We start from the raw sequence: 23654 nt of genomic DNA, 5'->3' as shown, positions 1-23654 counted from the left end.
TTTTTGCAGAGGGAAGTGTGTGTGTGTGTGTGTGTGTGTGTTCACAAGCAGTGATAATACTGACAAAACCTAAATAATAATAATTTAATAATTATTAAAAATAATAATTTCATTTTGATAAAGTCAGCCAGAATCTTTTAGCATCTTTTTGGGTTGAAATATTAACCAACAACAATATTTTTCCAACCCAGTTGCTGAAGAGCATGGCTTTGAAGATCCAGTTCATACAACATTCACTGTTGCTTGTTGTTCAATGTGCAACATTCGTAAAATGCCAAATGTCCATTGTAATTTCAATTTCATACAAACAAACAACACAAAAGTCACATTAATATCCCAGTCTCCAGACCAGTGTCAGTCTATTAAATGACATCACTTCCTCCTGCGACGTGTGCCTGCAGACCGGATGCGAGCAGCCTGACGAATGTTCTTGTATCTTTCTTCCACATCTTGATGGAGAGAGAGGCAGAGAGTCTGATGATGAAGAATGGATGAAGGAGAGGTGGGAGAGGAGGTGCTAGAGCTCTCCAAGGGTCCCATCGCTGCAGCTTCTCTGCTCCTGTCCATCTCTACTATCCCAGAGTCTGAAGATCTTTGTTTTTCCTCTCTGTCCTTCAGTCTGTCTAGACTGTTGCTCAGGGAGACGTTCTCCTGCTGCAGAACCCTGATCCTCACTGAGTTTGCCTTCAGCTGCTGCTCCATATCACACATCACATCACCTGTAGCTGTGACACACAGAGAACCGGCTGTAAGTGGCAGGTAGGGGTGGGAATCACACAAAATTTAACAACAGGTGTTTTTAGACTTTCAGTTGAGGTTTTACAGTCTTTCAAGAGAGGAAACATAAATGTGATCTAATAATTGGCCTTAATTATGTATCAAATAACAATATTAAAATGTGGTAACATATTTCATTCATTCTTTTATTTTTATAAAATACTTCTGACAAACATGCACCTGTGAAACATGTTTGTTTAATTAATTGTTTAAATATTTAATTATATGTGTTTAATTCACTGTAAAAGAAGAGAAAAACTACAAAAGTGTTGCAAAGTACATTCACGAATCAGATTACATTTGTTACTACTGTTTTGATTCACTAAAAATAGTCGACTCACTGGAGTCTTTCTTTGGGGAATTGGGGCACAATGGTCATGCTTTGACCATTCGCATGGTTCATGATTCACTAAAGAAATGGCTCATAAGAGTTTTTCTTTTCTTTCTGAATATTCTGTTTTGTGCCATAGCTGCAGTAGCACACACTTTTTCACCAGCCTTTGTCCCGTTCATTTTGCCCATAGGCATTTTGACAGAAAACTCTTTTGTTAAAAAGTTATAAGCCATGAACCAAACCAATCAGATATGAGGTGAGTCACAACCTTACAAAGTAAGGTAAGTAAGTAACAAGATTGTGAAAAAAAAAAAAAACAAGATTGTGTAATTAATGGCTTTTAACTATTTTGATTATAGCTGTTCATACACACACACACACACTGGTTTCCATGGGGAATTCCCATAGATGTAATGATTTTTATGATGATTCCCTCTACACTTACCCTACCCCTAAACCTACCCATCACAGAAAACTGTCTGCATTTCTAGATTTTCAAAATACTTCATTTAGTATGATTTATAAGCTGTTTTCCTCATGAGGACCAAAACAAGTGTCCCCATAAAGTCAAAATTTACTGGAATTACTATCCTTGTGGGGACATTTGGTCCCCATAACATAGGGAATACCAGGTACACACACACAAAAATTGAGAACGTAGGGAGACAAACTCTGTTACATCATTTGCAGTGTATGGGAGTGAGCGGTTCTATTGGCGCAGTGTACTTGTTGCATTTCTTTGATTAATGAACATTTATTTCTTTAAGGGTAATAAGCTATCATTAAAAAGAATTCCCTATGGAGAAAATCGCTGACATTTTTACTTCCAGGAACCCGTTAAACTTGATTGCAGGAAAATGGACTTACGAATGTCATTCCGTTATTTAAAAAAAGGGGAATTATCAACTTACACTATTGGCAAAGGCTATTTTCACTTGCTCTGTAGACCACACTGATCACGCTCTGTTCAGATATTTGACCTTTAGTACAAATAGCATAGTACTTGTATTTACACTTTATGTAAGTAGCATCTAGGTCTATTTGCTAATGTAAACATGCCATTTTTGCTAGTATTAATACTATTAAAAATGCTATATATATATATATATATATATATATATATATATATATATATATATAAATAAGTATAAATATCCACTGCCTTCTGAATTAAATCTGGTCCGGAATAAGAAATTGCTTCCTAACTTAAAGTCACCATAAAATCGAAATGGACAATTCTTGTTTTTTATGGAATGTTGGAGTATTGCAATACTGTATTTATTATAAATGATTAGCGTACATAATTTTTTTTAATTTTTTTATTCATGTGCCCATGTAATCTTTAATCAAAATAACTTCTCTTCCACCTGCAGTGACATCTCTTCTCTTCTCTGATGATGTGTTTACCGGCATGAGGTCGGGACAACCTGTCACTCAAAGCAATAGCAAACCACAACAATCCAATCAAGTCCCGTCCTACATTTTTTCTTGTTCGAGAAGCCGTTTCACTCGGATATATGTCACAATAGGGAAGAAAAGACTATTTCAGCTTGTGTTTCATGCCAACTTTAAGAGGCAGGAGTGGGCAGAGTTCACTCACTCTGTGGCGCTGCGTGTGGATTCAGCTCAGGAAAGGCCACCAGTATCCGCTCTCTCTGAGCAGCTTCTTCCAGCATCTCTTTCAGGCGAGACATACTCTCCTCCAGTTCTGTGATCTGTGTCTGCTGCCTTTGTTTCTCAATACACAGTGAACTACACCGGGACTGCAGAGAAAGAAACTCTCAGGTTTAATTGGTGTGACCTAATGTAGTCAGGCTGATTCAGTCATACCAAATATTTTTGACTTTAGATGTTTACCTGCTGCTGTGTGAGTTGCTCCTGAAGAGTGTCTTTTTCTTGTACGATCTCTGCGAGTTTGTTGGCAAGATCAGCTTTTTCATCCTCACATTCTTCCAGACTGTTATGTAGATCCTCAGTCTGCTGAACCAGCACATCCAGATGCTTCCGCAGAGCTGTCTGCTTCACCTGAAGAGCCTGTGCACAAAATAACCATGTTTCATGATCGAATTAGATGAAACCAAGTCCAGCTCAACACTGTTTTCCTCATTGAATATCATGTTATGGAAGTAACATTGTGAAAGTTGTTCTTGTTGATTTTAATATTATGATATTTATCACAGTGATCACACTGACTCACCTCATGCTGGCGTTGCACACTGTGGTTTTTGGCGCTTTCTTTGTCTAACAGTGTCTGTGTACTTCTGAGCTCCTTCTCCAGGTTTGTCCTGCTCTCCTCCACCTCTTTTAACATGGTCTCTAGTGAATTATGCAGATGATGAACTTGCTCCTGTAGTGCAGCCCTCTCGCATTCTATAGAAAAAAAGTAACCCATTCCTTATATCATTCGAAAAATCAATCGTGTAGGATTCTGGGTTTTTCGAACTGGGGTTGAGGGACCCCAAGGGGCCACAAAGTATATACCTCATAAAAACTGAGAGAAAATTCTACAATAATACAATATTCTACAAAAGTATATATTAGGGCTGTCAAGAACAAGATATTAAAATTGTTTAATGCAATATTTTTAACACATTTATTGAATTAGATGTTTTATTATTTTCGAGATTAATCACACTTATTTTATTCTATTGACAATCACAGTTTTAAACAGTGTGAAATAGTTAAAAGACCAAATCTGCCTTTTCTTTGTAAAAATTATATGTATTTGCTATAGGTCATCTATCCTTCCTTATAACATACATATTTTCAATAACAGTTTGTATTAAGTTCCTCTTTGCTCACTGAGTTGTAAGGCACTATATGTTTAAAGCTGCTTTTACATATTTATTTTTAAATAGTGCAAATCATTTGAATTAAATTAAAAATGTTCTTCTTTAGATTTATAGATCTAACATCACTTTAATAGTTGCATATTTTTTCAGTAATTTAATGATGATATAAAAGCCAATTATTAATGCTGAAAATGCACATTTACCAGCCACTAAATTAGGTACACCTTGCTAGTTGCTAGGGGTTGGACCCCGCACATCCCAACGGTGCTCTGTTGGACTGAGATCTGGTGACTGTGGAGGCCGTTTGAGTTTAGTGAACTCATTGTTATGTTCAAGAAACCAGTTTGAGATGATTTGAGCATTGTGACATGGTGCATTATCCTGCTGGAAGTAGGCATCAGAAGATGGTACACTGTGGTCATAAAGGGATAGACATGGTCAGCAACAATACTCAGGTTGCCTGTGGCCTTTAAATGATGCTCAATTGGTACTAAGAGGCCCAAAGTGTGCTGAGAAAATATCCCCCACAACATTACTCCATCAGCATCCTTAACTGCTGAAACAAGGCAGATGGATCCACGCTTTCATGTTGTTTACACCAAATTCTGACCCTACCATCTGAACATTGCAGCAGAAATCGAGATCTTCTATTGTCCAATTTTGGTGAGCCCTTGCAAATTGTAGCTTCAGTTTCAGGAGTGTCACCCGGTGTGTTCTTCCGCTCCTATAGCACATCTGCCTCAAGGTTCGACGTGTTGTGCGTTCAGAGGTGCTGAGCTACTGTTGTCTTTCTATCAACTCAAACCAGTCTGGCCATTCTCTTCTGACCTCTGGCATCAACAAGGCATTTTTGCCCACAGAACTGCCGCTCACTGGATATTTTAACTTTTTCGGACCGGTCTCTGTAAACCCTACAGATGGTTGTGTGTAAAAATCCCAGTAAATCAACAGTTTCTGAAATACTCCACCAACAACAGTGCCACGTTCAAAGACATTTAAATCAGCTTTCTTGCCCATTCTGATGCTCAGTTAGAACTAAGACTGAACACGTAATATGCAAGTGCATGACGTCACCGTTTTCACAAATTCACATTTTTGTAGTTTACACTGAGATGATAGCGGACTTTGAAACCCATTTTCAAAAGTTAGTTTTTTCAGGCCCCCAAAACGCTGTTGTTGTGTTACATGAACGGCCAAAATGCATGACAAGTTTTCTGTTTTTAGTTGAAAGCGTTGTCATGTAAACTGCCCCTGGATGCTTTGAATTGCTGCCATGTGATTGCTAATGAGATATTTGCCTAATAAAGTGGCCGGTGACTGTATATATATATATATATATATATATATATATATATATATATACACACAGTATATATAAAAATAAATATATATATTAAATAGTTGTTAATATATAAATAATAGAAGGCGGTCCTTAACATCAAAACTTTGAAAACCCCTGTCCTGTATTATTCCATATATTTACTAATAGTTATGAGAAACATAAATCATTGTAATGATCATTTTGAACAGCTCAAAAATAAAGGGGAAAAAAGAAAGAAAAGAAAATATTTTTAAGGATTTTATTACAGTCCCATTTTTGTGGACAGTAGTGGTAGTAGAAACAGCTGGCCAGTAGTTTTATAATGATGTCCTGCTTACCAAGACTTTGTTTCGCTTCTGTCTGCAAATTCAGCTCTGCTGTGAGTTCAGAATTTTTGTCCTCTAATAGCGTCACACCTGTGAAAGAAAATGATTGTTAACATGAAGTTTCAGATGTGAGTTAAGGGTCTTAAAAAAACCTCTCACCTCTCTTTAACTCCTCCTTTAGCCTCCTTACTGCTTCCTCTCCCTTGACCTTCACCTCCTGCATTCTGCGCTCACACTCCTCCTCCATCTTCCTCCTCTCCTCCTTCTCTCTTCTGACCGTCTCTGATAGCTGTTTTCTCAGCTTCTCTCGCTCCATCTCTGTCTCTTTCAGCTTCTTTTTCAGTGGCTCAAAAGTTTCTCTCACCTCCAATTGAAAAAGAATAGTTATAAAAAACAAATGAGGAAATACACTACCGGTCAAAAATTTGGAATTATTCAGATTTTTCACTTGAAATAATAATAATTGAGCACCAAATCAGCATATTAGAATGATTTCTGAAGGATCATGTGACACTGAAGACTGGAGTAATGATGCAGAAGATTCAGAATTTACCATCACAGGAACAAATTACATTTTAATATATATTTAAAAAGAAAACAGCTCTTTTAAATTATAATAACATTTAACAATATTACCGTGTTTGGTCAAATAAATACAGTCTAAGTGAGCATAAAACTAAGGCTTCTTTCAAAAAACTATTGTAATATTCCAAACCTTTGATTGTAGTGTAATCAGGATTAATGACAAAAGTGTGAATAGTCACAACAAACCCAACAAAACCACTCCGACCCTCACCTCCAGAACATGCTTCCCAACACGGCTCATATCCTTACGCTGCTCACTTGCCCATTGGGAGATGTCACATGCAGACAAGCGGCCCAGCTGCTGTGTTTCCTCCACAGCTTCCAGGAAGCCCTGCATGGAGCAAGGCAAACCCAGAGACTGGCACAGAGACACTAGAGCATCACTGCTCTCCTTCATCACCGTCTGAACACAAGCACAGGCCTCACAGGGCACCAGGGACGACTCTACTGTCTGACAGCTCACAGTGTGAGCGGACCGAGACACACAGGAGCCTGCGGCGGACGCTCTTCTGTGGTGGGAAGAGGAATCTGGGGTACTTGAGGTGGTTTTATGGGTGCTTGCAATGGAGGTGTTCTGTGTTTTGTGCGTATTAATATTAGGAGTGTTTGCTGCTGTTCTGGTAGTGAATGAACTCAGTTGAGATGGAGGTTGGTGTTCACTGGTGCTCTGAAAGAAGAGACCTTTAGTAAATCTTTTAGGTTGCAAATTAACTGATTGCTTTCAGTGAAATACAACTGATTACACGGTTTAATGATTTAGTTTATAAGCAAAGATCATTGTTGATAGGTCTTTACCGAGTTTTTTGTGTGTTTTGTCTTTATCAAGAGGTTTCTTACCTGTTGTGTTTGTGGATTGCTGAGCTGAAGTAGGTTGTTCCAGAAGCGTTTGACCACAGGACCGATGGAAACAGAGGATTCATTTTGACCAGATGATAAAGCTCTCGGATTATCAAGCAACAGCTCTGTATGAACGTTGAAACTCTGGAGAAGAAGCATTAATCTGGGACAAACACACAAATGCACATAATGATTTTGATAAAAAAAAATAAAATAAAAAATAGACGGTTCCCACAAAAATATTAAGCAGCTGCACCAAATCAGCATATAAGAATGATTTCTGAAGGATCATAAGTCACTGAAGGAGTAATGGCTGCCATCACATGACTAAATAATGTAATTCTATGCTAAATATTAACAGAAAACAATTTACAGTAGAATATTTCAGTGTTACTGTTTTTACTGTATTTTATCAAATAAATGTAGCTTAGGTCAGCATAAGAAACTTTTTAAAAAGTATTATATAGTATGTCATACTTATTTATTAATTAAAGTTATAATGCAAATATTAATGTGTAATATATATATATATATATATATATATATATATATATATATATATATAATAACGTAATACAATTCACAACAAGTTGACTACCTGTCCATCAGCAACTCTAGCAGGACTATGTGGGAGTGCTGACTGAATTCCTCCTCACCATCCACATAATCATATTCTTCTAAAAGACTGACCAAATCCAGATTACATGACAGTTTATCTGGAAACTTCCATGAAGGGAAACGGACGGGTCCAGTCTTAGAAAAAACATCCAGCACTGCTCCCTGTAAATCAATAAGATCTCTCCGAAGACTGTCGATACAGTCCTGACTGCCCAACAGATGAGTCATTGTGGCCGAAATATGAGTTTTTTCTTTAATCGTTTTAGTTTTGTAGCAAGAACATGTGCATTAGCTCTATATACACAGACACCAGGTTTCCATGGTCGCATGTAGGCGGAATCATTTCACTTGAACTACATTTCCCACAAACACCATTGGCCTTGCTACCGGAAGTAGTCGTTCATTTGTCGTCTTCTGTTGTGTGGCGTTTGGCGCAACCAGAGGTTAGTGAAGTTGTATGAAAGTGTACATAGAAATTATAGTACTTAAGTAATTTTAAGCGCTGTACGTTGGTTTTGTCAAACAAATTACCATTAGACTGACAATAACTGTTTATGTTTCTCAGCGTACTTGATTCGTCCAGAGAAGAGCCTGTAGTGTCGCAGTCATGCCGCCTGGGCCTGTGCAGATCATGCAGCCGGAGCTAAATAACAAGGTATGAACCAATTATTTATTTATTTTAGAGACAGTACAGAGTAGATCCATCTGCTTTATATTCAATTACTAACATAATTGTCTTCATAAACATACAAAGATGTTAATCGACCATAATATTGCATGTTTTATACATCATGGCTGCTTCCGAAATAGCATAACGTTACTCCCTTGAGTAACTTAGGTAACGTTACTTATTTTGAATAAGTAATTCACGAACGCTTAAAAATGACAGTATGAATATAGTATTTTATATATATATATATATATATATATATATATATATATATATATATATATATATATATATAGTATGAATGTATTTCTGACGTATTACATCCGCCATACTGTCTCTATCATGGAAAAACATTATGTGACAAGAAGTATTTCTGAATTCCCAGTCCTTAAAAAGAGAAGGCAAAAAGTACCGGGATGACCTAAGACAACCTGCAAGATTCTGAAGTGTCTCGCCAGAAGTAGTAGGTCATCTGGGTACTTTTGCTCTCTTATGAGTACTGTGAATTCAGACATACTTTTTTGTCACATGTTTTTCACCTACTACATAGTAGGGAAGTATGCAATTTTGGATGCAGTGAAAGTTTAAGTTGGCCAGGGGAATGAATCGACTTACCCTTACTATATTACCACTGCTTGAGTCAAGTTAGAACTCTCATAATAATATATTTTCCTTTTGTATAGTTCAGCTAATATTGCATTAAGTAATTAAAATTACATTATTCATCATAAATTCAATGCAACACTTTTTAAAATGTTTGCATATAGTACTGCATAACTAAATGGACTCTTTTTGGGTAGATTAAGCTAATGAATATGCAGATAGTCAAAAATATTTGGCTTGTGAGGCAGTCTTTGCAACCAAAGTGTTAATGAAGGCTCAGATCAGTTAAACTGTGTAATGTTTTAATAACAGCCCGAGGAGCAGAAAGAAGAAACTCCAGCCACAAAGCCCATTGTGGGAATCATCTATCCGCCTCCTGAAGTCCGGAACATTGTTGACAAGACTGCCAGCTTCGTGGCCAGGTTTGAAATCATATCATTACAAGTCATATCATAAGTCATATAACATCATGTCATATCAAGTTCCAATATTGTACATTTCTTAAATCAAGAATTAACCCCTTTTAATTTTTTCGAAGGAATGGACCTGAGTTCGAGGCCAGGATTCGACAGAATGAGATCAACAACCCAAAATTCAACTTCCTCAACCCCAACGACCCTTACCATGCTTACTACCGCCACAAGGTCAACGAGTTCAAGGAGGGCAAAGCTCAGGAACCGTCTGCAGCGGTGCCTAAAGTCATGCAACAGCAAGCGTCACAGCAGCTTCCTCAGAAGGTCAGGATCCTGTCATTGACTTTGCACAACACATACTAGTAACTGAAATAAAACCAGTCAAGTCATAATCTAAGCAGTCTGATTTGAAAGTCTTTCATAGCTGGATTTTTTATGAAGAGTTTATTCGTTTGTGGTCCTTTAGGTTCAAGCGCAGGTGATCCATGAGACGGTGGTGCCCAAGGAGCCTCCACCTGAGTTTGAGTTCATTGCCGACCCTCCCTCCATCTCAGCCTTTGACCTGGATGTGGTGAAGCTGACCGCACAGTTCGTCGCTCGAAATGGCCGTCAGTTCCTCACGCAGCTGATGCAGAAGGAGCAGAGGAACTACCAGTTTGACTTCCTGCGACCACAGCACAGCTTGTTCAACTACTTTACAAAACTGGTGGAACAGTACACAAAGGTATGGCAGCAATATTCAGGACTAATCAGAGTTTTTTGGGAATCATAAAGTTATTCAAGTGGGACACTAAATTCACTTAATTGATTGGTTTCTTGCAGGTTTTAATCCCTCCAAAAGGTCTTCTGCTGAAACTGAAGAAGGAAGCAGAGAATTCTCGTGAGGTCTTGGACCAGGTAATTATTACAGCCATTCCAGGTCACATGGTTCCGGTGTGGGTTCCCGGCTTGTGTCCGTTCTCAAACGGTTCCGTGCATTTCCACTGCAGAAAATGTGGTTTGGTTCAACTCCGGCCCTAAAGACTTTCTGGTCTGGAATGGAGCCAGCTGTCTATGGCGGTCTCATTGATATATCTAAATATATAAAAATGCATGTACGAGAGGGCGAGTGAATCAACAGTTTCATGTTCAGTATATCTCCAAAAAGGACAGATGTGAGTACCAGGAGTTTATGTGAGCTGCCAGTTTGCTAGAATCACTCCCGAAAAACAGATGTGCTTCACTGTCTGCACAAACACTGGAATGTGCACCGTTTAATTTTTAGACTGGTTATAGTCAGGTAAACAACATGTAGCAGTGTTACATCACCGCTTGTTCCTCAAGTCCGTGGAAACGTGCACGGTTCACGACAGGCTCCAGTTCGACTGGCCAAGAACAGGTTCCGGCTCCAGAATGCGAACCATTCTGGTGGAAAATGGATAAAGGATAACTGAGTGGATGCCGGTGATTTAAAACCACATGAGGGAATTTATGGTGAATAAGAGAGTAGAACTGAAGTTGCGAAATTTAACATGTCTCATAAGTAGTTGTTCGTTAAATTCAGTTAGTCCCAAAAAATGTATCAATAAAGTTGGATCAATCTGAGCTTTGAAACTCGTAAGATCTCAAAAGGGAAGGACAGATCAGATTGACCTGTAATATCACATCTTTCCCCAATATTTTAGGTCAGGTATCGTGTGGAGTGGGCCAAATTCCAGGAACGAGAGAGGAAGAAGGAAGAGGAGGAGCGAGAGAAGGAGAGGGTGGCTTATGCTCAGATTGACTGGCATGACTTTGTGGTCGTGGAGACGGTGGACTTCCAACCAAATGAGCAAGGTGAGCATGTTTAGTTGACGACAATTAGCATGATTTTAGATATTTGAGTTTTTGTTTGCGCAAATACTATTGTATCAGAAGAATACTCTTGATTCTGGTGATAGCCAGACATTTCTTAAATCTCAGATGTGGTTTAATTAGCCAATTACAGACACAATCTCGCCTTTAATGTAAGATGATGGAGAAATTGTTATAATTATTAATTGTATAGATATGAATACTATATTATCAATGTTTTTATTGTTTTTGGTCGTTTTCACAAAGTTTTCATGGCCCCCATAATATTTTGTTGAATGAGTTAGATAGATATTATCTATAGATTAATTAATAGATATTAATTAATATAAATTTACTATACCATAAAAAATACTATACAATTTTTAATCAAATATTGATTCATATTAAATAGATTTTTCATAATATTTGTTATTAATGATTATTATTATATTCATGTTATTTTTTTAATTATCATCATCATTATTATTATTATTAATGCTTTTTTACAGGTAATTTCCCTCCTCCCACTACTCCTGAGGAGCTGGGCGCTCGTATCCTGATCCAGGAGCGCTATGAGAAATTTGGAGAGAGTGAGGAGGTGGAGATGGAGGTAGAGAGTGAAGATGAAGAGGATGAGAGAGGAGGCAGGGAGGACAGACACGCAGCTCAGCTGGACCAGGACACACAGCTGCAGGACATGGACGAGGTGAGACAACCAGGGTTATGTTCACATAATGCCATAGATGATGAGTGTGTAGAAGTGGGTTAACTATTACTCTAACTGACTAGCATCTGTTATTCCTCTCAATAGGGTTCTGATGAAGAGGATGATGGCATGAAAGCTCCTCTACCCCCTGATAATCCCATGCCACCACCTCTGCCCCCCACCCCAGACCAGGTTATCATTCGCAAAGACTACGACCCCAAGGGTAAGCGCATTTATAAAACACACTTTATCGTTCTAAAATGGCACACATTTCTTTGTATCCACTCACTTTCCATCTCATCTTATCTTCAGCGTCTAAGTCTCTGCTTCCCATGACCTCCTCTGACGAGTACCTCATCTCCCCCATCACGGGTGAGAAGATCCCAGCCAGTAAGATGCAGGAGCACATGCGCATCGGCCTGCTGGATCCCCGCTGGCTGGAGGAGCGTGACCGCAACATCCGAGAGCGTCGGATCGAGGAGGAGGTGTACGCTCCCGGCCTGGACATCGAGAGCAGCCTGAAGCAGCTGGCCGAGAGACGTACCGATATCTTTGGTGTGGAGGAAACGGCCATCGGTAAGAAGATCGGAGAGGAGGAGATACAGAAGCCTGAGGAAAAGGTAAGAAAGTATTAACACCAAGTGGATTCTTCTTTCTCAAAATTCACCTTGCGCATGCCCTGTTGTATGTGCTCAAGGACTCAATGCGGATGTGTAACTATTTCCGTGCATTCATTCTTAAAGGGACAGCAGCCTCATAAATTTGTTTTATAATAATGGGTTGACTAAAATTGGAAAAAAAACTAAATAAATTTTATTGGTTCACATTGGATTTTTATTCTTCAAAACCTATTAAACTCTCTACCCCAGTCAAATAAGAAAGGTAACACAGAACGGTAAACTGCAATCAAAATGCATATATCGAATCGAAATTTGATTCAAAATTGAGAACCGATTTTAAATCGAATCGTGACCTCAAGAATAGATTCTAATCGAATCGTGAGGTACCAAAAGATTCCCACCCCCTACTAAATAGTCTTTAAAAATGTTCACACTTGTAATAAGTATAATTTTTTCTAATTTTTTATTTTTTACAGAACTAAATTGTGTAATTTAGAGGTGAATATTGTCTAGTACCAAGAAATCCCCTCAAAATACAAAATATTACTGAAACGGTACATTAATTTAATTTCATAAAAAAATTTATTATTATTGTCTTCTCACTGTTTTGACTGCCGAGAATCACAAGTGTGACCCCAAAGTGAGGAATTCCAGAAGGTAGTTGTGTTCATCTAACACCACTTCCACTTTTTCCACAGGTCACATGGGACGGTCACTCAGGCAGTATGGCTCGTACCCAGCAGGCGGCTCAGGCTAACATCACCCTGCAGGAGCAGATCGAAGCCATCCACAAAGCTAAAGGTCTGGTGCAGGAGGACGACACCAAGGAGAAGATCGGCCCTAGCAAGCCCAATGAGATGCCTCAGCCGCCCATGCAATCAGCAGCCTCCAGCATGCCCAAACCCTCCCCACCAATCAACACCATGCCCAGACCTACCGTGAGTCTCAATCTGTTTCTGCATTCAGGAGTTTCGCAAGATCACTGTGCTTGTCGAACACAATAATAAAAGTGCTAGTCCTAACTAAAGGCTCTTGTGTATATTCCAGATGGCACCCCCAGTGCGGACCACTTTGCTTCCTGCTGTGCCTGTCATACCCAGACCTCCAGTGTCCCCTGTGGTGCGTCTGGCCCCTGGACAAGTTCTAGCTCCCATGCCACCCATGCTCCACGCCCCACGCATCAATGTGGTGCCCATGCCACCCTCTGGACCCCATATTATGGCACCCAGACCTCCACCTATGGTGGTCCCTGCTGGTGAGTCTTTAAAATGAGAGATCTGTTATATAGCTTCTTAGTAAAATGAAAATTGAAATTTCCCAAATCACCCAAAAATGAAAATTCTGTCAGGAATTACTCATCCTCATGTTATTCCAACCCCGTAAGACTTTCGTTCATCTTCGGAACACAGATATTATATAAGATATTTTTGACTAAATCTGAGAGCTGGATCACTTCTCCATAGGCTTCTATGGGATCGAAACTTGCCGGCCCAGAAAGTTAGAAAAGACAATGTTTAAAATAGTCCAAGTGACTACAGTGCAACTTTTCTCCTTTTACGCATATGAGACACACACAGACTACCGTACTCAATTTCCCCCGAAAACCATCCCGACAGGTTTAAAATATAAACCCTTATAATAGGTTTACCTTAGTGAATCAGGGTACATATTTTGGTAGGATTGGAATCTCATTTTGGAAGAAGGATTGATGATGTATTGACTCATTATTTAAATAGTTACTTTTGGACAAAAAAAAGTTACATAGTGTACTTTCAAGTATATTAATAATAATTTTGTTGTAGTGAATAAACTGTTTTTGTTTTTCAGGGTTTGTACCCGCTCCCCCTGTGCCTCAACCTCCCAGCTCTGTTTCCGCCCCCATGCCTCCTGCTCATCCTCCTCCTCCTCACGAGGACGAGCCTTCCAGCAAGAAAATGAAGACCGAGGACAACCTGATTCCAGAAGAGGAGTTCCTGCGCAGGACCAAGGTACAACACTGCTGCAACATACTCTGAGTGCACTTAGTAGATAACATCGGTCATTTGTTAATCTTTTTAATGTGATCTTTGCTCTCTTTTAGGGACCTGTTGCAGTCAAGGTCCAAGTGCCCAACATGCAGGACAAGACCGAATGGAAGCTGAGTGGCCAAGTGCTGAACTTCAACCTGCCTCTCACAGACCAGGTAAAGACTTCGCCTGTCCAGTATCTATATGTACCAACTCCATTTGTACTCATTTTTAACCACTGACCTATAGAATTATATACATATTTTGTGTAAGACATGAAAATCTGAGCTAATTTATTGCCATTATGTACCTCAGGTGTCTGTCATCAAGGTTAAGATCCATGAAGCCACTGGTATGCCGGCTGGAAAGCAGAAGCTGCAGTATGAGGTAAAATATTTTGTTTTAATTTGAATCTTAAAATGTATTTATTATATAAATGGTGAATGCTAATATAAAATGTAAAAGTATTACCGAGATCTCATATTGTGTTTGATTCTCCAGGGTATTTTCATCAAAGATTCCAACTCTCTGGCTTATTACAACATGAACAATGGCTCCGTCATCCATCTGGCCCTTAAGGAGAGAGGAGGAAGGAAGAAGTAGATCGCTCATGTTTTCTGTTCTGTTCCAATCTTCCACATTATTGTGCTTATAATCCTGCTACATTTGTACACTTCACAGAACTTGTGCTGTGCTCTGTAGAAAAATTGTAATGCAAAGTAATTGGTGTCTTGTGATGTTGTACCAATGTGTGTAACATTCAATGCATGATTGATTAAATAACAGAACATTTAATATTGGTAGTAGTCTCCTAGAAAACCGCTTGTAGACTGTTTTTAGTTGCACTTCTTTTCATTGAAGTGATTGTGTGAAATAAATATCTGCAAATTTGAAGTTCAGCTTTGAAACATCACATTTTGTGGGATACATATTAAACACATAAAAATGTACCTTAGGAAAATTTACCTAATAAATTTCAGTAAGTAATGTTATTGGTTATGCTGTCTTTTTTTCCTCACAAATGCTGGCAATGACTTACTTTTTAAATTATAGTATTTTTGGTGGGCATTCATTTAAAAAATGGTCTTAAGTAATCATGAAATATTAAATGTTATATTTAAAATTTAAATAATACGTCTAAAAAACGCAACAGTCCCGTACATAAGACAAACGCAGATTATTTTTATTTCCGGTGGCTTTTATTATGAAAGCGTATTTTAGCGGAACTCGCGTCATATTTTCATAGAGGTCAGAGGTCGAGTATTTAGCGGGAGATACCAAAAATCAACACAGAGGAGATCGATCTGATTTTGTTGTTTTTTTATTTACTTTATCATCGAATCAAACTAGATTTACAATTTACTGTAGAAAACCAACACAGCAAGGAATACGGTAAAGTGAAGCTACGGTGCTGTTAGCATACAGCAATATGCTTGTTTGACAACTCTATCGATTTTTAATACAATGTTTTATATTGCATTTATATTTTATTCACATAAAACTGCTCCGTTGCTAATTTAGCGTCCAAAACCTTTCTCCAGTCATGTTCTCAGACGTGATCGTGCCAAAGGAGACGCTGCTGTGTCCTCCGGGGTCCTCGGAGCCCGTGTTTGACCGGCACCAGCCCTCATACAGCGGCTGCTCGGAGCGGTTCCGCCTCGGCGAGCGCAGCTTCAGCCGCCAGTACGCGCACATCTACGCCACCAGACTCATGCAGATGAGACACATCCTCGGCGACAGAGCCACGCAGAAGTGGGGTGAGAAACATCCGTGAACTCACTGACAGGCTCGTGTTTTCCCCCTGAAGCGCTTCTGAACATGAGTGAATGTGTGTGTGGCAGGTTGTGTCGTGCCCATCAGGAAGCTGTGTGACCTGCAGACGGGTGAACAGTGTATAATAGTGGGCACCATATTCAAACACATGGAGCTGCAGCCCTCCATCCTGAAGGAGATCAGCGAGGAGGTTAAACTTGGATGATACAAGCATTTTTCGCTTTTCCTCAGTCTTCCCTTTTTAAAGGGATAGTTCACACAAAAATGAAAATTAGCCCATGGTTTACTCACCCTCAAGTCATCCTAGGTGTATATGACATTCTTCTTTCAGACGAATACAATCTGAGTTGTATTAAAAAATGTCCTGGCTCTTCCAAGCTTTATAATGGGAGTGAATGGGTATATTTTTTTGGAAGTCCATCAAGGCTCCATACATCCATCCATTATGAAAGTGCTCGAAACTGCTCTGGGGGGTTCATAAAGGCCTTCTGAAGTGAAGCAATGCATTCGTGTAAGAAAAATATACATTATCAACTAAAATAACTTGCTTCCAGCAGACGGCCGTACGCAAGTCGACTTGTAACTCTTCACTCTACTCGCCAAAAGATTAACACTTGAAGATGTATGACGTTGGATGTAGGAGTAGCGTAAGCTTTGATGCCTCTCGCGGTTCAAACAGGGCTGGGCAACCGCGTTCGTCATTTGTTCGTAAATCGATGCGTACGGCCGTCTGCCAGAAGCTAGTTATTTTAGTCGATAAAGTTTTAAAAATATATTTTTTTCTTACACGAACGCATCGATTTACTTCAGAAGGCCTTTATTAATGTGGAGCACTTTTATCATAGAAATCATGGAATGGACTTTTATCATGGAAAAAATATACCCATTCACTAGCATTATAAAGCTTGGAAGAGCCAGGACATTTTTTGATATAACTCCGATTGTATATGTCTGAAAGAAGAATGTCATATACACCTAAGGATGACTTAAGGGTGAGTAAATCATGGGCTAATTTTCATTTTTGGGTGAACTATCCCTTTAACATGTCTTTTCTCTCTTCAGCACAATCTGTTGCCCCAGCCGCCTCGTACCAAATACATCAGCCAATCAGATGAGCTTATTTTGGAGGATGAACTTCAGAGGATTAAACTGGAGGGCAACATTGACACACCCAAGTTTGTAACAGGTGGGAGACATATAGAAAGATACACTTAAGGCGGGCATACACTGTGCGATGTCTGTGCGATTTCAGCAAGGAACCTACTCACACTGAACGAGTAGATCGCATGCGATGTAAAGCCAAAGCTCAGGATTTATGTGCTCACACTGTACGGTCCGCACGTCGAGCTGCGACTTGACTGCTCACACTATACGTGTGAAATATGCGCGAATAAGCGCAATAAATCCTCGTGCCGGGTTGCGCCTATGGACGATATAATGTAGCCTATCCAGAGATAGTGTCAAAACAAGCATCAATATCAAGAAGATTTAGCATTTCCAATTTATATATTGAATTATTATAGGCTAGTATTATTGCATTATTATTATTATTATTAGGGAAGGCTACTTTTTATTATTAAAGTGATAGACTATTATAATTAAATTGCCACGCAACAATTTCATAGCGCATGCCATCACCGCAAAACCAACGCGCTGTGAGAATAATAAAATATTACATAGAAGCTTACTTCTCATTAAAAATTGTCTAAAACATTTAGGTCGATTACAATGAATTATATACATATAATTAATTATTAACAGTCTATAATATGTCCGAACACTGCAATAATTCATCAATGAAAATTAAAAACAGCTTTATTTCAAAAACATTTTTTAACAATAAAAGAGGCAAAGTGTAGGCTACATCGCAGGTGGCTTGGAAGAAGTGGGTAATGGTTAATCCATTTTGCAACACGAACTGGAGGTAAGCAACAGTAATTTGTAGCTTTGAACTACAGAACTTAAAGATCTCCCTTTTTTTTTTTTTTTTTCTGCAGATGAAACTGTTTTCGCGCAGGCGCAGTGAGGGAAAAACACTGAGTTTAGGGCAATCGGTTCGTAGCTCTGCTTCAACTGTGCGATATAGTCATGAGGACCGACCAAAATTTCTAACATGCCAGAAATTCATCCGACCATCCGATTGCCGGTCGTGAGAGGTTAATCGCCTCTCGTTTCCCCCTGTACACTGCACGAACACTGCACGACAAACGACGCACGACAAAGCTGAAAATCGGCCCGACCCGAAAAAGAGTCGCACGAGTCAGAATTCGGCTCAAAATCGGACGAAAATCGCACAGTGTATGCCCGCCTTTACCTGTCTCAAAATTCTCATGCTTCTCAATTTTCCTGCTTTATAATGAAATGGTATTTCCAGGGAGTGTGATTGCCATCATGGGTGCAGAGAAGAATGATGGGAAATTCACCGTTGAAGACTTCTGCATGGCTGATCTTCCTCCACAGACACCCAGACAGCCTCTCAGCTCAGACAGGTACAGAAACACACACCTGACCTGACTGACTGAAGAGCAGGAGATTTGGTTTTTAGACACACTGGTGTAAATATGATAAACTGATAATTACTTAAATGTTATTATGACTATTAAAGGTAGGGTAGGCAATGCTTTTCATAAACACTTTTTGTTATAGTGGTTGAAACTCTCTTCATATCTTGATAGCAATCATTAATAGAAGTGGTCTAAATATTAAAAACGTGTACATATATCTTCTGTGGAAGTCTCCAGACCAAAAAAATGTCTGTCGAATCATTGCATTCGGTCTGAATCAGCATGTTGCATGAGGTTATGCATAATTGAAGTCAAAGATACTGAGGGCCACAAACAAACAGCAGTCACATTTACTGTTCCTCCTGAACCAAAACAACGTTCATACCATAACTAGCGTAATTTAGAGATGGCAAACCAGGACGTTCTACTCGGATTAATGTGTTTCTATGTCAACACTATCAACACCAAAATGAATCTGCAGTAGTCAGGTGGTACAACTAGAGCTCTGTAAGTTGTTTACATTCATTATTATTGTAAGGTTATGTGTTTTGAGACATGAGGTTATTTAACGGTGTCTCTTGTGGCGCTTTGCAGACTCTGCTGTGGCGCAGTGTGTGTTTTGGAGAAGTTGTTGCTTTGGAGACGCTCTGAAAGGAGGGTGGGATCTTATGCTTTCAAAGCTAGCTTGCTATTGCTAGCCTCTCTGAATTTTCCTACCCTACCTTTAACTGATGAATGATGAGTATTGAAGTCACTGTGAAATGGAAGTATCGAAAGATCTTTTCTTCTTAATTGTAACAGATTTTTGAAAAAGAAAACTTGTAGGATGAGGACTTAGGCTATGTTTACACGGAAACGATCTGAAGAAAAAACGCAAAAGTGGCGTTGCGTTATCACTTTTTATTCTGCGTTTAGACGAGCATTATGGGGGGAAATCATATGGTGACGCAAAAGTGTGTGAAATTCGATGTAGTATGCACTCCAGGCAGCTAGGTGGCAATGTGAAGCACTGCCACACAACAACATCAAGTCCGCGCGCCTGCGTACATCGCAGACTTTTGCGTTTTTACCCTTTAGATGGGAACGTGTAAACAGGGCCCTAGTTTTATCCATAGATTGTTGATTGGATATTGAGATGTGGGTGTAGCACTCAATAGTGGAGGCAGATGAAGGTGATCTTGCAGGGGCGGAGCTTTAAAGGGATTAAATGATTGGAGAAGTCCTGCTTACTTCACCAGAGAGAAGTCTGATGTCTCACAGGAACGTCCAGTTATGACACTTTGATCCAAAATTATGAGGTTAAAAAAAGGGAAAAAATTTGAAGAATGGCAAGATTTCTAATATTTACAGGTGGAGAATATACCTATAAAATGTAAGTTATGCACGGAGGAAAAACACATCTCAAATGCATTAAACAGCAAGTTTCTGTCAGAGGAACAAGCCGAATTAAACTATATGCATTAACTATATCTTACATGTTATTTTGAAGCCCTGAATATAAAGCATTTCTCATGTTTAGGGGAAATTGAATTATGCACTTTCACTGCTACAGCTCATTCATTTTTCAGATACGCTCGTAATGTCAAACTACTGTATATCGATATAAACTGTATTGCCTCATCCTATATTGTTTCTAAAATATTTCAATATATGGTACAAACTCGATATATAAATAAATAAAAAATCTCAGATATCGGATATATTGTGCTACTGTTAAAGTGGTAGAAACATAACCTTTCCAATTTCATTTTAGGTTTGTGCTCCTTGCCTCTGGCCTGGGATTGAACGGCAGCAAAGCAGACAGCATGATGGGATTGCAGCTTTTGGTTGATATGGTAACCGGTCAGCTTGGAGACCAGGGGGAGCAGAGCGGAGCAGCATCCATCTCGAGAGTCATATTAGCTGGAAACCTGTTGAGTCAAAGCACTCAGGACAAAGACTCAACAACTAAGGTGTGCAAATGGGACTTGCGGTCCAAGCAGTGCTAATTGAATTCAATTACATTTAGTGAATAAGTCTTTTCAATTAAACTGTTTTCCATTTGAAGGCAAAGTATCTGACTAAGAAGACTCAGGCTGGGAGTGTGGAGGCTATCAAACTGTTGGATGAGCTTCTAGTTCAGTTAGTGGTGAGTATTTGCAAGTGTTTGTGAAGGACCAAAATGACTGAGGGCCTTATTTGGGACAAGTCAATGTATCCTCCCCTATTTATTCCATATATCAAGTTTATAGGACAAGGTCCCGTAGCTCTTAGTCGTTTTCTGATCGCATGGTGGGATTAGACTGGCTTTTATCCATTTATTCCAATTCTTTTAAGTCTGTCACACTGTTAAATTGGTAATGAAGGGGCTTTTCATTTCAGTTCCAAGTGTCAGTAATGTGTGGTTTGTCCTCTTCAGGCCTCTGTACCTGTGGATGTTATGCCTGGACAGTATGACCCAACAAACTACACTCTCCCCCAGCAGCCCCTGCACCGCTGCATGTTCCCTCTGTCTGTGCCCTTCCCCACACTGCAGCTGGTCAGCAACCCATTCCAAGCCGTTGTAGATGGCGTCCAGTGAGTAACTGCCTTTATTTTTATCCTGTGTTGGTGGCAAGTGCTCCTGACGGTGAATGTTTTGTGGTCTCAGGTTCTTGGGCACAGCAGGACAGAACGTCAGTGATATTGTGAAGTACAGCAGTGTGGACGATCATCTGGAGATATTAGAAAGCACACTGAGACTCCGTCACCTGGCTCCCACCGCCCCGGACACACTGGGTCTGGACACACTATTTTCTTTGTTTTATTTATATATTTGCATTTTTTTGGTCTGATTGTTGACTTTTTAAAGGGATATTTTTTTTTTAGCATAATATCTGTGTACCTCAAATGATCAAAGATTCATGCAAACACTGAAGATTGAGTTGAATTTTTTGTCTGTGGTAAAACGACTTGAGGTTAAAATAACACTCTATTCATTTTAATGTATGATATATATATATATATATATATATATATATATATATATATATATATATATATATATATATATACATATATACACTCACCTAAAGGATTATTAGGAACACCTGTTCAATTTCTCATTAATGCAATTATCTAATCAACCAATCACATGGCAGTTGCTTCAATGCATTTAGGGGTGTGGTCCTGGTCAAGACAATCTCCTGAACTCCAAACTGAATGTCAGAATGGGAAAGAAAGGTGATTTAAGCAATTTTGAGCGTGGCATGGTTGTTGGTGCCAGACGGGCCGGTCTGAGTATTTCACAATCTGCTCAGTTACTGGGATTTTCACGCACAACCATTTCAAAGAAGGTTTACAAAGAATGGTGTGAAAAGGGAAAAATATCCAGTATGCGGCAGTCCTGTGGCCGAAAATGCCTTGTTGATGCTAAAGGTCAGAGGAGAATGGGCCGACTGATTCAAGCTGATAGAAGAGCAACTTTGACTGAAATAACCACTCGTTACAACCGAGGTATGCAGCAAAGCATTTGTGAAGCCACAACACGCACAACCTTGAGGCGGATGGGCTACAACAGCAGAAGACCCCACCGGGTACCACTCATCTCCACTACAAATAGGAAAAAGAGGCTACAATTTGCACGAGCTCACCAAAATTGGACAGTTGAAGACTGGAAAAATGTTGCCTGGTCTGATGAGTCTCGATTTCTGTTGAGACATTCAGATGGTAGAGTCAGAATTTGGCGTAAACAGAATGAGAACATGGATCCATCATGCCTTGTTACCACTGTGCAGGCTGGTGGTGGTGGTGTAATGGTGTGGGGGATGTTTTCTTGGTACACTTTAGGCCCCTTAGTGCCAATTGAGCATCGTTTAAATGCCACGGCCTACCTGAGCATTGTTTCTGACCATGTCCATCCCTTTATGACCACCATGTACCCATCCTCTGATGGCTACTTCCAGCAGGATAATGCACCATGTCACAAATCTCGAATCATTTCAAATTGGTTTCTTGAACATGACAATGAGTTCACTGTACTAAAATGGCCCCCACAGTCACCAGATCTCAACCCAATAGAGCATCTTTGGGATGTGGTGGAACGGGAGCTTCGTGCCCTGGATGTGCATCCCACAAATCTCCATCAACTGCAAGATGCTATCCTATCAATATGGGCCAACATTTCTAAAGAATGCTTTCAGCACCTTGTTGAATCAATGCCACGTAGAATTAAGGCAGTTCTGAAGGCGAAAGGGGGTCAAACACAGTATTAGTATGGTGTTCCTAATAATCCTTTAGGTGAGTGTATATGTGTGTGTGTGTATTTCAGACTTTAACAATACTTTTTCAGGACCTTCAAAACATTTGAATTTATAAAAGGAAATATAAATTTTTAAGGTTTTTAATATCTTAATTTTTGTTATATTCCGTTAAATATATTTTGTATATTGCACCATTAATGCTAGATTACTCTATGTTCTGTTGACCCTTTAGGTTGTTACCCGTTCTATAAGAAAGATCCCTTTATATTGGAAGAATGCCCCCATGTGTACTTCAGCGGGAATGCACCAAGCTATCAATGTAAACGAGTCACAGGTGAATAGAAAACTATTTTACAATATTAAAAACAAAACTATGTAACAGTGTGGCCATGCTTTATCGATATCTTTTTGTATGGTAATTTTTGTCTTTCTCAGGACCTGAAGGACAAGATGTTCTCCTGTTGGCAATCCCAGAGTTCTGCAGCACACAGACGGCCTGTCTTGTGAACCTGCGCACTCTAGAGTGCGAGCCGGTCTGCTTCTCCTCTTTTTCCACAGAGGATGATGAGGACGATGAGATGAATATCAGCCATTAAACACTCGCTTATCAACATTTGGAAACTGTTCACTTGTTTCTGTTCTGTTGTTTGTTAATAAAGCTCCCTCTTTTGTATGAAACCATTGTCTTTTTCGGGTCTAGTACGGGTACGGGTCTAGTGTACTTGTATGGACGTCAT

General features: G+C 39.4%; 4 protein-coding genes across 4 annotated transcripts; 2 read left to right on the top strand and 2 right to left on the bottom strand.

Annotated features, from left to right (window-relative positions):
- Positions 1–116: 116 nt before the first annotated feature.
- On the bottom strand, positions 117–7145 carry LOC311279094 (uncharacterized protein). The gene is made up of 8 exons (XM_084390361.1): positions 6973–7145; positions 6347–6802; positions 5710–5914; positions 5563–5640; positions 3309–3481; positions 2969–3145; positions 2712–2874; positions 117–725 (listed from the first exon to the last, which is right to left on the bottom strand). The coding sequence occupies exons 1-8, from the start codon at positions 7129–7131 to the stop codon at positions 373–375; spliced, it is 1764 nt and encodes a 587-aa protein (XP_084246487.1). The 5' UTR covers positions 7132–7145; the 3' UTR covers positions 117–372.
- Positions 7146–7566: 421 nt separating this feature from the next.
- Positions 7567–7849, bottom strand: LOC311279096 (coiled-coil domain-containing protein 157-like; the record flags this gene model as incomplete). Its single annotated transcript, XM_084390365.1, has 1 exon — positions 7567–7849. Exon 1 carries the CDS (start codon positions 7816–7818, stop codon positions 7567–7569), a length of 252 nt encoding a protein of 83 aa, XP_084246491.1. The 5' UTR covers positions 7819–7849.
- Positions 7850–7915: 66 nt separating this feature from the next.
- sf3a1 (splicing factor 3a, subunit 1) lies at positions 7916–15228 on the top strand. Its single transcript, XM_084390360.1, has 16 exons — positions 7916–8033; positions 8156–8245; positions 9176–9285; positions 9402–9600; positions 9743–10000; positions 10099–10173; positions 10941–11091; positions 11598–11794; positions 11900–12017; positions 12107–12414; positions 13113–13352; positions 13462–13669; positions 14242–14402; positions 14495–14596; positions 14736–14807; positions 14922–15228. The coding sequence occupies exons 2-16, from the start codon at positions 8198–8200 to the stop codon at positions 15021–15023; spliced, it is 2349 nt and encodes a 782-aa protein (XP_084246486.1). The 5' UTR covers positions 7916–8033; positions 8156–8197; the 3' UTR covers positions 15024–15228.
- A 414-nt stretch (positions 15229–15642) lies between these two features.
- pold2 (polymerase (DNA directed), delta 2, regulatory subunit) lies at positions 15643–23597 on the top strand. The gene is made up of 11 exons (XM_084389633.1): positions 15643–15812; positions 15962–16177; positions 16262–16383; positions 17256–17379; positions 18568–18682; positions 20451–20649; positions 20745–20825; positions 21096–21253; positions 21327–21454; positions 23150–23251; positions 23353–23597. Exons 2-11 carry the CDS (start codon positions 15964–15966, stop codon positions 23511–23513), a joined length of 1404 nt encoding a protein of 467 aa, XP_084245759.1. The 5' UTR covers positions 15643–15812; positions 15962–15963; the 3' UTR covers positions 23514–23597.
- Positions 23598–23654: the final 57 nt, after the last annotated feature.

The sequence above is a fragment of the Rutilus rutilus genome, assembly GCF_951802725.1.
Source record: "Rutilus rutilus genome assembly, chromosome: 19".
NCBI lineage: Eukaryota > Metazoa > Chordata > Actinopteri > Cypriniformes > Leuciscidae > Rutilus > Rutilus rutilus.
Note: the sequence above shows the minus strand (reverse complement) of the source record. Positions and strands in the feature narration are given on the sequence as shown.